An 18582-nucleotide genomic window follows, 5' to 3' on the forward strand; every position below is an offset into this window, starting at 1 on the left:
TGTAGAGGAGTATGATGGTTTGGAAAGTCAAGGTCTTCCTATAAATTATCTGAAATCATGTTTCCTTAGGGAGCTGCGAAACTAAATGCTGCATTCTGCAAAAAGTCTGGCGCACGACGTTAATAAAAGTGCACAGAGCTGTAAAGAGTCTGACAGCGGTTTGCTGACGGGTGAACCCAGTAAGGGCCTGCTACAATTTCACAGCAGACTGGAAAAGACAATGGACTAAGGCTGGTGCACACTGCCACCCAGTGGGAATGATGGGATGGGAAAAATCATTTCAGTTCTACCTCAGCAATTACATGCAAGCTGGTCACAATTAACCCAGAACATCTAAATGAATGGGAGTCAATACAGCTCATAAACAAACAACAAATAAACAAATAATGGACAGAGATAGAGATTTCTATTCGATCAACAGTCTAAGCTGACAGCAAAATATTGTTTCCACCATACACATTTAGTTTTAGTGTTTCAGCAGCCTTCCAGACTAACTCGTGAGTGCCCCCTACATACCAGGAGGTTGTGGTTCGTCCCTTATCGCTATGCTGGTCAGATAGAATATCTTCTTTGGTATAAGCCCACATTGTCCTCACTGCCTTTTGGGGTGACAGCTGGCAAGGTTGGACTGCGTTCTGTGTTTGGTCAAGAGGAAGGATTTGAGTATTTTGGGTAGAACCTTTATTGCTATTTTTGGAATTAGGCTCATCACAGTGTTCGTGTTACTGCCATAAACTGTGAAATAACGTGATGAGATTATTGAAGTCAAACCACGCAAATTCTTTTTCAGTTGACAAACACGATTTATCAGGTGAAGCATTTCTTCAATGGAGCCGAATCAGAGCAACGTTTGCCAATAACAGGCATCAGACCAATAATTATTAAACTATTATTATTATAATGTTATGCTATATTTTAAAGCCTTACAAAGAGATGTTTGTAAAAACAAATTAAAAAAAATGTCAAACATTTGACAATTTGGGGTCCAATGTCTCCAAAACACTTGACATGCAGAGTGCAAGGACCAGGTGTTGAACCACCGATTATGAGCATCTTGATTTAAATTCAGAATCAAAATTCATTCAGTATGACTTTTACGTTTACCACGACCACCATCTCTTTATACATCCCCATTGAGTGCTGTTATTTTACCTTCTTCGTGGGTTTGTAGCAGCACAAGCACAAACTGGGAACAAACTTTTCTTTACAAATGTTGAACCCCAATGGTTTAAGAATTTGACATTTTAAGTTACGGCCATTACATTTCAAATAAACTAAAAATCTGAGCATATTCTGAGTGACTTTAAAATTGAAGGTTTTATTGCCATCAACATTTCCAAAAGTCATGTCAGAAAACAGAGTTGGTAAAACATCTACAGATAATAAATACATTCTAAAATATGGCTGGAGGCTCTATGTGGAGCTGATACACAGGACCTTGCATTCTAAAATGTTTCTCTATTACTTTAAAAAAAAATCACAAAACCCTTGTTTTAGACATTGCACTTTTACTAGAGAAGAGTTTTTTTTAATCTTCCTTTGAAATAACTGACACAAATCATCAAATACTGGGTAAATTGTATACCGGGTCAAGATGCTGTCTGTGCTGTGCGCTAACATTCGGGCCCTTGGCCATCTATCGTATCTATCATACGAGGTTCCCCCTTAAAAGGGCCGTGCTGTGGATGAATGGACCAAAAAGCTACAGAGCTACAAAGCTTTTTTATAAAAGCAGCATTAGGAAAATTTGCTTCAAGGTATACTCCAGGATGTTTGTGAAATACAGTTGCTGACTGTCATCATATCCAAGTGAGATGAGACTTCTCTATCAGTTTCGGCAGGTCATTCTTAGCACAGCAGCGCACGAAGAATGGGAATGGAGGACAAGAACACGGTGACATGTTTTCAAGTAGCATCCAAAGGTGTCGGAAAAGGAGTATTTTGCTGACACACCCGAGCGGGGCCTCACTCATGGAATCCTCGCGTGCCGCTGTGAGCTTATGGATGGAAACCAAGGATTACTTTGAATTTTACAGTCTAAAACATTTACATGTGCATAATAACCCTTTTGCTGTGGACTACTGACTTCCACTCAGGCGTATCCCAGGAAGTAGTTTGTTACAGGAATCTGTTATGGTCTCTGAAGCTCTGACTATGATAGTGAATACAGTTTGGGTTAAGGCCCCGAGGCTGGATCACTTTGACATTTTCATTAACATTGCATTACCTGTTGCTTCAAAATTTGTTCCTCAATATATCGGTTGATTATTAACGGATGTTTATGGAATTCGACACAATCATGTAGGGTGGGGGCTTCTAGCTTTCTAGCTTTCATCCGGATTGGAGCCAATAACCTATTTTGAAAAATGGAGGTGCACTTTCATTTCAGCCTATACTGTGCATTTAATATTAGAGATGGAGATTTCTAACAGGCGCCATGTTATAGCTGAGTCAATCCCACATCGGAGCATGTCAACGGATTTGTTCTCTCTTAGCTGAGGAGACAGATCCAGTTGAAATCTGGGTAAATTTTAATAAGAAAATGGTTTTGCTTTTGGACCCTTTCAATAATAATAATAGTGTGCTTTTAGTGAATAACTTCTAAACTAATAATGAAATCAATGTAAATCCAATTGCTAAAGGTTTGTTTTCATGCTTAAGGAATCTAAAATATAGATAAAACGAGAAAAGCGCTCAGGGAGCGCAGACCTCCGCCAAGCAGCTCATTCCTCTCCTAATTGGATTTACACAGTCCACACGGTGATCTGGATCATCACCAAAAGGTTCTAGACTGTTCTTGGTATCTTTTTACGCCAACCATGAAAAGTGAATCAGAGTTTATGTGTATTTGTAACTGATTTTTGAATTCATAAATGAGGTTTCAGTGTTCGTCTTTTTTTCCTGACCTCATTCTGGATCAGATCCAGAAGACATTTTTCATGATAGTTCATGCCTCCATTATAAGTAAATGGGAAAATCCAAATCTTTTTGCATCTAGACGGGTATCAATCACGCTCAAAATTTGATGTAATCCATCCATAACCTTTTGAGTTATGTTGCTAACAGACAGACGGACAGACAAAACCAACGCCGGTGATTACATAGCATAGGTAATAAATGTAGGGCCATTATTTTTGGTATAGATCATAATATAGGGGGGCCTGAGGTGCTTGGCGGAGGTCTGTGCTCTCAGAGCGCATTTCTATAGTTACAGGAAATTTTAATGAAACTAAATAAATCTCTTTCCGGGCTCGCCAGTGGGATTAAGCAGCCACAGAAGGACTAAGCGTGGCGATGCTTCCTGAATAGGCAGAACAGAAAAGGTGTCAAAGGCAGCAGCTTCCTCTTTTTTTATGTGTGTGTATTAATCTGTTGAGTGACTAATCAATGTGGCTGAACGCAAACAGATTTGTTACTGTGACGACAGTTAACAAGGTGTTTTATGGAGGATCTTGAACCGCTAAATGCATATTTTGTACATTTGTAATTTACATGTGTTTTCTGATGTTGGCATTATAATTATAATTTGAAAGATACAATATTCCAAATTGAAAAAGAAAAAAAAAGACACATCTTGCTAAATGAAGAATAACAAAACAAAAGAAACGACATATCGTGCACCTGTCAGCTAGTATAAAAAACATGCAGGAAAATTGAACCCAGTCAGTCTTCATTGTTTGGGCTGATAGAAGCGGGTCCTGCGCCGCTCCTACTCGCTCTGCCTTTTGAAAATGGTCAGTACTCCCAAAGAGAAGATGCATCTACATTTGGACCGTCACCCATAAGAATACCTCCCTGGTCTCCACGAAGGTATTTGCCATTGGAGCCTTTTATCGCGACGCGTCCGGGTTCCACGAACTCGAGGAAAAAGTCCTCTGGCTTTTCTCCATCTGAGCAGACGAGGCCGCTGCTGGAGACGTACCAGAACTTTCCGTTCACACCTGCAGAAGAAGTATTTGTGGATTCAATTTTAGCCATCCGCTTAAATTAACCAACATCATCATGAAACAAAACATATGCATGCATGCATTTGAGCATTATGCAGTCATTTAGTGTTTTGTCCACCAACTTTTTATATTGTAGGCTCCGTCATTGAAGAGCAATGAGAAAATGTCATAGACGGATCGGTTTGCATCCAGGGTGTTAGAGCTCTTGTGGTGACACACAAAGCCGTTCTCGCCGCTCAGGATCAGCATCGGGCGGTTGATGAGCTTCATCAGGAACAATTCATCATCACCTGCAGCGAAGGACACGACTATATATGTGCTTCATACGTTGAGGACGAGCAAGACAGGCGTTCTGATTCTTTTATTCCTGGCACGGTACCAGATTACTTACCCATTGTATCACTGACCGCAGAGAGCTGCCCATTCTTCTTTGTACACACGTATTTCCCATTACTTGCTTTGAGAGCCACCCTCTGCCCTCGCCACTCGATATCAAACATCGTGTTGACCTCTCTGGAAGAAAAGACAAGGATGGGTAGACGGAGATATTTAGGTAAACGTAAGCATGGAAGACAATACAACTGTCAGGATGACTCACACTTCTGTGGCGGTGGACTGGATCTCTCCGTGAGTCACCAGAGTCCAGTAGGATCCCCCATTGGTCCTGAACATGGATTTTTTGCTCTCCTTATCAATCTCCATCTGAAAGATCTCCATATCTGTTTCCACATCCTGATTGGCTGAAATGCTCACTCCTGGCAAAATAGACAATAATTGTGTCGGTTCAGTTCAACTTTAGAACGCTGATGTTACCGTAATCCTGGAACGGCTCTCAGTAGAGTTAACACACTTCCGCCAAGGTCCGATGTCCGATGTGTCAGATTCCCTTCCAAAATGTCAGTTAAGTGTGTTTTTTTTATGTGCTCCATAACTTTTATAAATTTTCCAAAGGTCTTTTGTAAATTTGCATTGTCATTTTCATGTAATTAATCAATAATGTTGGAGAAAGCAGAGAATAACTTCCTGCATGCCCCCCTTTATTCAGCTCTTTCCTGTTCATAGTTTCTATCAAGAAATCTGCCAACCAACAAATATGTGTCAAAATAAATACATAATAATAGTAATAGTATGATGGTCCAAGTTCACACTGTCAGTGAATTTATCATTCGAAGGACTATTCCGGCATTGGAATCTGAATGGAAGATGGTGTGCTTGAAATAAATACAACAATTTCAGTAAAACCACATGAACAAAAACAAAAGCAAAACATAAAAACTCAAAAGACAGTGTCAAGTTCAGCAGCAATGGTCAAACACTAAAGGATTAAGCTGATGTGACATGTATAATTATGTTCCCACTGCTCTTTGAAACTGACTGAACAATCAAAATGAACAATTACAGAACTTTTAGCGACACATGAAAACAACATGAAAAGTGTTATATCAGCGATTAGTCATTAATAACCTCACAAATGCGGACATGTTGCTGATACACGTTCACAAAGTCCTTAAACTTAAACAAAAAATAAAATGGCATGTTAATAATAAATGATATTACAATAATATATGATATTTATTACTTGATCTACTTTATATAAATTGGATTACTGGTCTAAAATAAAGGAATAAAAACTGTTTGAAAGTACTTTCAACAAAATCCTCCTCGGACCTGCTTCGCACCAGATGATAATATTTTGGAAGGTGACATTATGCTGGCGGACAATCGGCACGACAAACGGGACGAGAATCTCATCCCGATATCTTTGTCCATTCAGTGGTGAACTAAAATTTGGGATACGCTCACTCTTTCACATGGGGTGTTTATATTTCTGTTCAGTGTAGCCTTATCGACTTAATCCACATGTATTAACTCTGTGTGTTCTGGTGCGTCAGGAGGAGAATGCAGCCACCTATAACTTAACCGTGTCTGCCGTAGTTCAAATTAGACGCCACAGAAATATCCATCAACCTTCCTCTTAAGCCTGTTACAACCCTAATCCGCCACCCTTCCCGTTCATTCGCCTGCTGTAATTCCCTGAGTGGTGAAATGCAGATCTGCCCTGCACAGCCCACTAAGCAGCTTTCAGTGCATTGTTCCTTTAAAAAAAACTGTGCATCTAACACAAGGCTAAACTGGAGAGTTATTTTTTTTTATTTGGCACTTGTGGAGAACGGGTGCCAGGTTGCTGAACCGTTGGCTGGATATTACACATTTAGCAAAACAAATAATCACAGCGACCCAAAAGTTAATCGAGTGCCTCATTCCTCAGATTGTTGTCGGAGAAAAGCTCTTCTTGCAGCACCAGCAGAGATCTATTGCAATAAAGCCCAATAACTGTTATGTGTTGCAGTTCCATCTTAATCAGTTTCCCTGTTGTCAACTTTTGTTTCCTACAAAGTCTTTGCCACATTAGCCAAAAAAATAGATCAATACACAAAATGGAAAACCTTGCTCAAATGTATAACTCTATGGAGGGAGCAGCTGTAATGCTTGTAAGTCCACTGATGCTAGCTGACACCCATGGACCACAGATCTGTCCTCAAGTCTTGTGCATGCTGCTTAATCTTCTGTGGACACACAGTGGAAATGACAAAGCCCATTACCACAATTACTTCCTTAGGATGGCTGTCAAAAAAACCTTTTGGATTCATAATGTACACAGGAAAAGAAAACACTTTCTCAAGGTGATTTGCTTTTTTTTTTGGTAATAAATTGGCCTTTTTTGTCTGTAACATCCAGCAGCGGTACCGGTCGTTTCAGGAATGCATTGTATTCTTAGTTGTTGATCTTCCGGTTGTGATATGTTGAAGGAAATTATGCAATTTAATATATATATATATATATATATATATAGTGCACATCTCTGAAAATACTCTTAAATGCATATGTGATAGTGAAATGCACAAAGTGTTACAGCATTATCAGCGCACCGACCATGATACACTCATAATTTACCTAAGGATGAACTCAGTGTGGGACCCTCCGAGACCTTTCAAAAATGTTTCACTGGCATGGTAATGATACTTTTTGATGCGACTCATTTTGTAAGCGTCTTTAAGATGTTCTACCTACCCGTATGACTTTGAACAAAGCAAGAGTTTTCCATTAACTAATAGAGGATTGTTAACATAGCATTGCAAACACAGATGGGTTACCTTGCTTGACCGAGACAAATCTTTTATTGGCAGCTTGAAAGACTACTTGTGGGTGACTCTCCTCCAGATCAAACAGCTCGTCTTTTCCCGGCTTTGAGCATCGGCCAGATCGCAGCGTTCCTGTTGGGCCCACCGGCGTCAGATATTTCCCAGCGCAATCCTTAAAAGCCAACTTTCCGGATTTCAGCTCGAGTGTGAAGCAGGTAGCGTCGGTGCTCTCTTTCACCAATTTGCCATCGTTGCTGAGGAAACGGCTGTCACAGGTCTTCAGGCAGTACTTTCCATCCAGATATACCAAGGTGACAAGAGAGGCCACTCCCCAGGGAATGTTGCTGTCCACAGAAATCTCCCCATCAGATGCAGACAGGTGGGCATAACGCTTCCGCGCCACACTGAGCAGGCTGGCCTGTGGGTGCAAAGCCAAATGGACGGCCCAAAGCTCTTGTTCGCCAATGGCTTGGGCGAAGCAGGACAGGTAGTCAGCCGAGCCTCCGAAGTAGCGAAGGTAAGGCTCCGATTGTAGCGCCCAGCGACCATCAGACTGGGGCACAATAAGGAAACGGCAGTCGGGATCAGGCTTCTCTGCTCCACATATGATCTTTCCATCTTTGTCGGAGGCCAAGTAGCGCCCCAAGTGGCTGCGAAGGAACACCACTTGGCCATTTTTCTCATCGTGTTCCAAGGTCCAGATCTGTTTCTTTTTCATGCTGGTGCCAGAGGCGTTGACCTTAAATCCGAATGCCTCAGCCGTCAGGTAGCGGTTCTCGTAGTTGATCAGGCCAAACTGCAGCTTCAGGGGTCTGTTAATTCCATTTGGAGCCATGCTTGAACAGGCCACACAAAGACAGAGGTTTAGGACAAACAAGGGAACGGGTAAGGAGGGAAAGCAGGCATGAGAATGAAAAGGCAAATTGAAAATGCTCGAGTTCTCTCCTCGTGTGTCTCTCCACTCGTAAATGATCTCCACTGATCTCCGTCTGTAGACTGCGCAGCGTTCCTTCCTTCCTTCTGCCACTTTCTATCTTTTCCTACAGGCACTTGCTCCCTGTTGCTTAATGAGTTAGGATTAAAATCAGCAGGACACAGCGTCTCAATCCAAAAAGCCGCTGACGTCACACCGAGTGCACCAACCGTGAACCTCCCCTCCTCCCTTCCCTTCCCTGAGTCATTCTCTCTTTCTTCTATATCTTCTCCTTGCTTTGTGCTCTTTCTTTCTTTTCCTCCACTTCTTGTCGCCCTTCCCTCTAACTCACGTGGCGCACTCGCTTGTGGATGCGACTCCCTATTGGTTGTTACTCTCATGGCTCAGGTCTTGCACGCTAGTAGACACGCCATTCAGCCTTAGGATTAATTCAGCTCTGATCTGCTGGCAAGCCACAGCCTAATTGGAAAATGTCCAGCGTAAAGGCTCTTTTGTTTTGCCTCCCGCTGCTTCTACTTTGAAACACATTTTACGTTTGTGCCGATGTAAGCATACTTCAACCATGGATATGCTGTCTTCCCGATGAAAGGGCTGATATTGTCTCCACAAAAAGCGGCTGTCACATAGCCTTAAGTATTGGTTCATGTGCATGTGTGACTGATTCAGAGGCACAGAATACTGACATTCTGCAGTATCAAGGCTTCTTTAGCAAAGTTATCGCCCGAGCTTGCAGGTCCAGGTGCCGAACAGCAGCATTATGTTTGCTTTGAGTCTCGAGGGACATTTAAATTTTTTTTGTATGGGAGTTTCGCCAAGAGGAATTTGAATGAAACATTTGAATGTACAAGCATCGCCCATTTGCCTTCCTTTTTCGTCTCCTTCCACTGTCTCAAATTCTTGTCTTCTTCTTTTTATAATCCTTCTGCACTCTCCTTTTTTTTTATTCCATCAGTCAATCGATAATGAGGATGCAACTTAATGTCACATGACCTTTGACCCAGTGCACGCTGTGATCAATCTTTGTAAGAGCATTACCACCCTCCTTCACAAATATGTTCCTGGGGACATTGAGGGCAATGCTGGAGGAGAACATATATTCCACTTTAAATCCAGAAAGGTGTGATACAAACTAAAATAAACTGAAATAATTTCACAGAGGCTATTAATTCTACTCGCTAATCTTTGAAAGCAAATTCTCTTGGCAATTAGGCTTTTATGAAAGCGATTGCATTGAGATCCCAGAATACCAGAAGTCTCTGCACTGCACTTTAATAGTTATGACTCATGAGGATAAAGTTTGGTGATAGCCTGAAGCTAAAAACAGGATAACTGTGTAGCAAAAACATTTGTATGACTCAGATGTCTGTGATATTGTGATATTGTCTACCAATTGTTGTACTGCATTACTGCTTTCATGTGGGCAACGGAGCACAATACTATGAATGCCTTTTGAAGGATCAGTCATAATCTAATCGAATCTCTTAAAATCCCCCTCCAAAGTAAAAGTCATGTTTTTCTTAACTTAACTTCAATATACAGGAAAAACTTGGGTTTCCCCAAAATAGTACATTGTACTGCGAATGGATGGATAAATCATGGCTTTAATGAAGAGAATGCGTACTGACCTTAAACCTACCTAATAGGACTGGCTTTCTGTTCTTAAGGGAGCACCTGTTGGTTTAATTAACTTTCCCAGTCATGATTCTATTTCACTATTCATTCATGTTGGTTTTCATATTTTTATTTTAAGAAAATGTATTATTTTTTCTCCAACAATGTCCATTGTCTGCAAACCTGGTCAAATAACCCTTAAATGGTCTGCTTATCAAACTGCTGCTCTTCTTTTGATCTTGGAACTAAATAAAAATAATAAATTTGTGGATTAAAATATATACCGGTATCTATTTTTTATTTGTATTTTTGTTCATGCATTTTCACCTTGTACTCACTGGGTGGCAGCATTGTATTAACAGGTCACATTGGTGGCCTATTTTTACAGGTAGAAATGTCACGAAAATTAGAAAACAAACTTCAACAATTATTCAAGAGTTATTTAATTCAGTTCTGTTTTATTTCAGATCAGAGCAGAAAGTTATCTCAAGCCACTTTGGGTGGGGAGAGCGAGAGAGAGAGCGAGAAAGAGAATGTCTTAAATGAAGGAAGCCAATGCAGAGATTGTAGCACATGGGAAATGTGATATCTTAATGCCGTCCCTGTTAGAATGTGAGCTGCTGCATTCTGGGTAATTGGGAATTAATTATCCATCTACATGACTTACACAGTGTTTTTTCCCCATTGTGAAAGTTAATTGACTTTTTATAGTACATGGAATGTCACAGAATCCGTGACAACCAATCCGCTCTTGAGTGGTCTAAACTTGGGCTTGGAGTCCTCATCAAGAATTTGCTTTGACTTTGAAAGAAATCGCTGTTTCATGGAGCGTCCAAGTGGACAAAACTGATACATAATCCTTGTGAAGTTTGATCCATGCAGAAAATGCAATTCAGCATATCTCACCCTTGGGTTGCATTGATTTCTACTAATCATCCTGTCAGAGGTCACTATCAAGCGATATCCCAGGTACCCTAAAGGGACTTTCATGACATGTTTTCTGCGATTAAGAATATACAGACTGACCAATGTTTGGTGTCAAGACATTCAAACAAAGGCCACACAAATGGAACGAGACAATGACGTGTTTGCATTCAGTTTTAGTATTCAGAAACCCTTCTGGATCATTTTCAATACCTTTTATTGAGGAAAGAAGAAAGGAGATAGTCATGCCCAAGACAAAAAAATACCACATATCAGGATGTCAAAGCCGAAATAAAATATAATCAGATCTATTTTAAGCTATAAAAAACAAATACAGAATTCATATTTGTAGTCATGATTAAAAGTAGCCTACACACAAGAGAGGGGTAACAAGGGAGGGAAATAATGCAACAAAACAGGCAGAGAGCGGGCCACCACTGGGCCACCACTGGGCCACCACTGGGCCACCACTGGGCCACCACTGGGCCACCACTGGACCACCACATTAATGGTTCCCTCTATGAATCAGTTGATTGTGTGGATTTTCTGCACTGCTGGGTTTAAGATGAGTGTGACTCACCCACAGAAGATTCTATAGCTTCATTGTTTGCAGCCAGAATCCGTTTTACTGTCAAAGAATGTGAACGCAGGACGATTTTTACTATTTTCTCTCTCAATGAACGTACACACTAATGGCTATACAGCAGTAGCCCATCAATAGTTCACTGGTTTTTGATGGTAACGAGCTTTAGGTATTTGCCATTACTCCATGTGACAAATCTCTCTATCGCACCTCTGTACTTTATAAAAACAATGAAGATATTTTTCACATTAGACAGGAATCAAATACGTCTGCACAGAAATAACTTCCTTTAAATTTCCTTGAAAATCTTGACCTTAAATTATAGGAATCCGATCAGACATGGACGTGAGCTCCAACTCGACTGATTAAGAAATCCTATAACTTTGTCTTTGTATGCTAAATTTAGTTACCTGTTGGTATTTCATGAGAGGCTTTTCTTTATTTTTTTTATTTTTGACTATTTTCTCCGCCCTTCTTTAAAAAAAATAATGGCTTGGTTGAGACAGAGCAGAGCAAATGCTGAATTAATTCATGGCAGAGCAGAGAATTGATTCTGACTCTGATCACACTGATCGCCTGTGAGAGAATCTCCTGTCAGCCGGAAACGTGAAATCTTTTGAGTATTCATGATTGATCATTATGAGAATACACCGTGACATAAATCATTTTGAGCATGGAATACCAATAGGTGCATTTCAAATAATTGTTTGAATTCAATTTTCATTTGAGATAAAAAAGAAGAAAAAAGTGTGTTGAATGGCAGCAGAAATCGTGACAAACGTTACTATAAAACACTTTTCTGTTGTTTTCTGCTGCTCTCTGCAAACACAAGAAACAAGGAGGTCATGCTAAACTGAATATAATTCTACTCATATCTCCCTTTACTTCTAAATTGTTCCCTTTCTTATTCTTTCTCGTTGTTCTCTTGTATTTGGCTGCACTGATGGAGCTCCACTTAAAGGGCCAGCAGACACTCCAGTCGTTAGCTTCAACTCCAAAGCACCTTCAGAGAGGAGTGAGGGTTGCTCAATGACCAATAAAATCAATATTGTTGCATTTCCTTTAAGATTTAGAATCCATTGAAATGTCATCACACACACACACTGGTTTGCTGTATAAGCGCCATCTCTGCTCAGCTCTTCTCAGTACAAAACACAAATGTCCATCCCTTGCTCTCCCATCCTCCTGGTGGAACCCTCCCACTGCCCTCTGTAAAACCAGCAGAGTAAAACGCTCTATGAGATGTGCAGTAAAAGTGAAACGTAAAATGGTTGCCTTGGCTGAAAAGCTCCTTCCTCAGCAGCTCACTGACCCCATTAATCCAGGTGTTCATTCATTTACAGGGCAGATCCTCCCACAGGCTGTTAACGGCTCACCCCACCATGCTTGCCCGGCCCAATCCCAGCCCCTGCCCCCCACGCTCCTGCTGTACCCAGCGTAATGGGGGGGGGGGGGGCTTCCAATGAGCTAAGTACGGGCAGCCGTATAAATGAGCCTTGGTAAATGTCAAGCTTTTTAATACTCAGTTGTAATGCCACATTTGTTTTGTGGGCTGTCATTTGTTTTTAGAGCGATCCAAATTTGCTAAGCCACCCCTTCCATTGCTAATTGAGTGGAGAGAGAGAGAGAGAGAACTGATCATGCAAAGACAGGAGGAGGAGGTTTTATAACTTAATTGGAGGTTACATCGCTGCCAGTGGAATGCATTACTGACAAAAGATACCTCAAATCCCGAGGAAGGCCGCCTGTAAAAAGGTGAGCAATGAAAGCTGCTTCTCATTGATTAAACTGCAGACTGGTGGGTGTTCCATAGAGCCAAGCACAGACTGGGCTGTGGTTTGGGTGCAGACGGGGTGGGGGGGGCTATAAGGGACAGGAGGGCTCGCATTAATGCCATCCTTTGCTCACTGGCTCTGACAGCACGGCTAACATGAGGCCTCAGCTTCTGTCATTCTGACAATTCCCTGTCACTTCCCTTCCTTAAAGGGAATGACCATGTGAATTGTAATGACGGGCGTGCACTTCCGTCTCGTAAAAGTTTGCTTTTGAGTACGAGTGAGCTCCCGTCTGGGACCTAGACCACCTAGACTCGAGGTGGACGAGGGCTTCCAAGTGCAGCAAAGACTCATCACCCTCTTGTGTGTTTTTCCCATTTGTGTACATGTGCACGCACTCATGGCCGTTTATTTGCAAACACATGTGTTCCAGCTTCTTGGCGTGTTGGTCTGGTCACTCGGGGAGTTTGTGCACAGACTCTTCCACTCTGACAGAGTTAGATATGCGTTTCTGACCCACATGCAGTGCCTGGAAGAGAGTTTTGGCATCAGTACCGTGAACTGGGGACACGTTCTCCGCATTCTACTCAGGTTCCTTTAGAGGGGATCGCAGGAGTATGTTTATATTTTCTATATGATTTGTTATTATGTATTTATATATTGTATATTGGGGCAGCACAGTGGCACAGTAGGTGGCGCTGTTGCCTCGCAGCAAAAAGGTCACAGGTTCAAATCCAACTTGGGGCCCATTCTGTGAGGAGCTTGCATGTTCTCCCCGTGTCTGCGTGGGTTCTCTCCGGGTTCTCCGACTTTTGGATGAGGTAGTTAAGAAAATGAATGAATAAATATTGTATATTGGTCAGTAATGATATTTTGTCACTTTTGAGCCGCACACTCTCTTTCCTTACGATTTGTCTTACTGCCAAAGACTACCGGTACTATGGCTAAGGGCAAAGAGAGGTTAGAGCCAAGTAACAAGAAAGTAATATAAAATTAATAATAATAAAATTAAAAATAATAAAATTATTATCGTGCAATACTGATTCCTGACTGAAGGGGCACTGTGCATTGAATAAATGTGCACAAGGTGCAAGGAAAAACAAGAAGAGAACCAGCGACAGGCTGTGTTGAGTTCAAGCAGCATGAATTGCTATTACACATGCAAAAAACATGCGCACCATCATCAGTTGCGAGCTTATAACTAATGAACAGTAAAGTTCTTTGGTTGCTCCATCATCTCCAAAGTGACCCAACGCTCACAAAAACCCGAGACGAGAAGTCGCTTTGTGTTTTTGTCTGAACTCTCTGAACAACCTCTGCAACTCCTCTGTACCCATGAAGCTCCTCTGTACTTCCTGCGGCAGCTACGTCATTGAGTATAACTACATACATTAAATACAATACATAAAATAACGCTGTCAGAATGATGCTGCCACCTTGACATGTTCATGTCAGACACATCAACCTTTGTTTATTACTGTGTGCCAGCTCAACCCTACATCCCAGTAAAACTCATTTAGACAGAGTGTTCGTATAGTAGCCAGCTAGTAAATAGAGTACAATTAATCAGTGCTATTCAGACAAGACAAAACCTTCTCCACGGAAGGCGAAGTCATTCGATCCATGGCAAACGTGTGTCGTCAATATTGGCATTATTCACGAATGAAAGTGGCGCGAAGACGAAAAGTTGAGGGCAGCAGTTGGAATGAACGGAACGATGTGTGGGAGGAGAGACATTATCATGCAGCGTGAACTCAGCCAAGCTGTAGCATATCCAACGTCTGTCTCCGTTCATCTGCACAGAGATGCCATTTGTCTCAGCGCACACACACACACATTCTCCTCGAACAGACCACGGTCGCTTGTCTGACAATTTGTGCACATTTGTTTGTGGAGAAATTCCTCTCATTTGGCATTAGCAGTAACTTGGCTGGTGCGCTTTTGGGAAACAACCTTAGTGGAATAGAGATCATTTTAGTTTCGGCTGCACTTGATTACATCCTGGCTGGTCTCGGAGAGCAATCAGACTATTTGGTCCTCATTCCTCTATGGGTTAATGGGGCCCAGGCTGGAGGTTTCATGTCGAGGCTCACAACAGATATTTAGCTGTTGGAGCAATGATTACTGCATGCAAATCTCGGTGTGGTATTTCTCAAAAGCCCAAGCTCAGTGGCTTTGTGATTTTTGATTGAACATTCCTGGTGACGTCCGCTCAGAGCGCCACGGCGGCTGAGAGCATCCTCACGGAGCTGCTGGCAGGACTGTTGGAAGGCTGTAAAATCACAGAAACTTTAATCTGTCCGGTGACTGTTTGGCCAGGGCAGCTCCCGTTGTTTGCACAGCCATGATGTCAGACCTACTTTAGACGAAAGGGGCATTGATGTTTAAAGGTGCAAACAGAATTTGTCGGATGGTCTGAATGGCGCTAACCTCTGCATAAGTAGACTCTGACTGCACTGCTGAAGTGCTAAGCCCACTGGGACTGTTTGTGCTTTCTGCGTGCCGATGCGTTCCTGCACTAGACCAACGAGTCGCAACCAGTGGCGCAAGTCAAACCGCTGCGTTATTTTTCCGACTGTGCAACAGCGATTGGCGTGCCTTCTTATTTAGGAGCTCTTGGACAGTGTAATTGTACCCTAAAAGTGTTTTGCACCAGAGTGTGCTTACGTGAGCGCACTATGAGCGGACGTGTAACGCTCCCAGGGGAGCTACCTGATCCTCTTACATTACCCAACGTGCATGAAAGGGTTAAGCGCTGTCTGCCTCAGTGGTCATTAAGCCCTCTCTTAGCCACAGTAAATCAACGCCATGCTGGCAACAGCTGCTCCGATCACCTATTAAAACTTCCATAATGTGCTGGGTGGGGGCCCGTAAGCCGACACCGGCCAATAGGCCCCGAGATAAAGGCCGTCTCGAGCCTCTGATCTGGCTCCTATGGTCAGGATAGCATGAAGGGAAGAGGAGCTGAGTAGGCAGAGATGACAGAGAAGCCTTTCCTCAAGGCTCAAAACCACACAGGATTAAAAAAAAAAAACCAGATATGCCCGTTGCTGTAAATATATCTAAATCTCAAGTTGCTAGACTGTATGATGTTATCGAGCCCATTTGGTCTTACTAGTTAATGTATTCAAAGCGGGTGATTTCCTGGACAAATGGCCCGGCAGCAGCTGAATGATTCTCCATCTGACTGTAGCTAGTGAGTGAAAGAATGTACCATTCACATGTGACATGTCTCATAATGTCTCCAAAAATCCAGTATGGGAATGAATCCCACCCAGTTTTTCCTGCACTCAAAGGGCCACAGGACAGCCCCCCCCCCCCCCCCTGCTGTTCAGTTTTTTCTGCCTTTCATTCATTTCAGTTTTTCTTTCAGTCCCACTCCATAAGGTTAAATTGAGTCTCTGCATGAACAACTGCTCCGGGCCCCATTCAGTGGATGGGTGCTGAGTTACCTCTGCCAAGTCTGAAGAGATGTTTGTCACTTGATCTGAAAGCGTGTCTCTCGCACGCTGTCGTCTTCCACGCTCCTCTCTGGCTCCTTGACATTCTCTCTCATTTCTCTTCCTTGGTCACGCATTCAGGTTGTTTTTCCAGCCTTTATTAAACTCAGCCCATTTATATACTCCCCCCCCTGTTCCCCCGTGTCACAAGGTGCACTTAATGCTTTTAGTTTGTTTCAAATTTAGCACACCAAACCCACCGGGTTTGTTTGAAGAAGATGAGAGATGACGCCCAAAATGTGTGATCAAAGCGAGGCTTAGTTGCTGCGGGGCTTCAACTCGTGTCGATAAGATGTCCAAGTGTAAGTCATGGAGCTTATGACTGCATAGTATCTAAGCAGATTGTATATTTTTAAAGTGTGAGATGTGCTCCAGTAGGGAGAGGAGAGCCATCCATGTGTTGGAGGCATTGGAGGCCTGGCAGCTGGGCAAAGTTCTTTCACTTATATCCTGCTATGAATGGCACTTTCATACACCCGCATAGGCATACATGACCTGATGCTCTCTCTCTCTCTCTCTCTCTCTCTCGCTTGTACCATTACACACGCTACAATATATTTTCATTGAGGGTGAAGCATCTACAGAGCCAGTCCTGTGTGTGTGTAGGTGTGTGTGTGTGTGTGTGTGTGTGTGTGTGTGTGTGTTAAACTGCTGCACATGCGCCTCCATCGCCCTGAGAGTTTTGGCGTGAATGTGTGACAATGGAGGAGGTTGTTTTTTTGAGCTCCTCCACCTCATGATCAAGGAGATGTTCTTTTTTTTGTGTGTTTTTTTTTCCTTTATGCTTTCTTGCCTTGTGTGTATTTTTTTTTCTGTCATGCCTCTTTCATAGGAGAATTAAAAAAAAACAGTAGATCTTTATTTTCACGGCTATAATAAAGTATCTTGAATCTATCGGGAACAATAAAAATACATTTAGCAGCTCTTCAATAATCAGATATACGGTAAATTATAGTTACATATGATGAGAGAGTAAGATTACAGTTCTGTATACACAGAAAGAAAATGCTTTACAAACTAAAAACATGACAGAATACTTGAAGAGACAGTGTGGGGACTGGTGAGTCAGTGGTGACTAGTGTATGTTGGTGGCTTTAGGTCATTTGTTTTATGTTTTATTGCCCCTCGTCTTCTTCCCAAGAGGGGCAAACAGGCACTGCCCAGGGTAGGCGTGGTCGTTTATAATGAAGCCCACATACTTCCGTGGCTGGTTAGTGTGCGTGGCGGTGATAGTGTGATCCAGATGACACGTTGAGCTGCAGCTGCTGCACCACAACTCTGCAGCAGCAGGTCAGGATTCCTGATGGCGGCTCGGTAAATGTTTACGAGCGGTCGTTACCGTTTTAACTTCCTGCATTGAGTTTTGCAGCGCCTTCTTCACCTGTTGAGAGGTGCTGGCAGATCGGGGCCTGTCTGCCAAGATGTGAGCCCCCCCTGCCCCCCCCCCAGGAATTTGAAACAGAGCAGAAGAGATCAGCCCCACGTGTTCATCAGTCTGATGATCTTTAGGAAGTATTATCACGCAATATGAAAACCTCTAATCATGCTGCATCCCTTGACAGGAAGAGACACACACGTGCACGTTGACGTCGCTCACGCAGCATGTAGGCCCAAATGCAGCCACATGCCATTGGCTTCAAGCAGCCGCTATTGTGTTGTGATAAATGGAGTGTCTCCTGTCACAGCAGCCGCAGGGCCCCGGAGGGGTCCGCCGGGAGCCTCGGGGATGCTTGGTGGCCTTTCTCCATGGCTTCCTGTCTACTCTCCTGACTCAGCAGCAGCTGTGCGCACCAGCAGGAAAAAGTACATACAAAGGGTGAAACATAATTCACTGGAGATTCATGGCGTCGTGCGACCCTACGGCTGTCAGTTATAGGCAACACTCTTTCTTTTCCCTGACAGCGAGCCAGGCAAACCGTTTGGGAGGAAGGATCGTCGCGCTCTGCGGGATAATGGCCGTTATGGATAATGTCTCGTATGAGTAGGATATATTGGGTGCTTGCAGACAATGTGCCCAAATGATGAAAATGCAGCTTGTTTTGTAATGACATGCGATAAAATCCCTGTTTTATTGTGAAGATGTTTGCGCCAGTTTACTCTAGATCATATGGGTATGATTACTGCCGGTTTAAATCACCACTTAACCGCATCCCAAACAGAGGCAC

At 42.7% G+C, this 18582-nt stretch overlaps 1 protein-coding gene across 1 annotated transcript; it reads right to left on the reverse strand.

The window, feature by feature from the left end:
• Positions 1-3735: 3735 nt before the first annotated feature.
• On the reverse strand, positions 3736-7925 carry fscn2a (fascin actin-bundling protein 2a, retinal). Its single transcript, XM_068750128.1, has 5 exons — positions 7103-7925; positions 4546-4702; positions 4339-4460; positions 4070-4237; positions 3736-3941 (listed from the first exon to the last, which is right to left on the reverse strand). Exons 1-5 carry the CDS (start codon positions 7923-7925, stop codon positions 3736-3738), a joined length of 1476 nt encoding a protein of 491 aa, XP_068606229.1.
• Between the last annotated feature and the right edge of the window lie 10657 nt (positions 7926-18582).

Source organism: Brachionichthys hirsutus, chromosome 16 (assembly GCF_040956055.1).
Source record: "Brachionichthys hirsutus isolate HB-005 chromosome 16, CSIRO-AGI_Bhir_v1, whole genome shotgun sequence".
Taxonomy (NCBI): domain Eukaryota; kingdom Metazoa; phylum Chordata; class Actinopteri; order Lophiiformes; family Brachionichthyidae; genus Brachionichthys; species Brachionichthys hirsutus.

What these genes read in the sequence shown, in the direction of transcription:
- fscn2a (XM_068750128.1), bottom strand. Translation starts at nt 7,925, where the DNA reads ATGGCTCCAAATGGAATTAACAGACCCCTGAAGCTGCAGTTTGGCCTG. An exon ending in ATTTGTCTCGGTCAAGCAAG is followed by an intron (nt 4,703 to 7,102) that starts GTAACCCATCTG and finishes CTATTTTGCCAG; the next exon opens with GAGTGAGCATTTCAGCCAAT. An exon ending in TGCGGTCAGTGATACAATGG is followed by an intron (nt 4,238 to 4,338) that starts GTAAGTAATCTG and finishes CCTTCGCTGCAG; the next exon opens with GTGATGATGAATTGTTCCTG.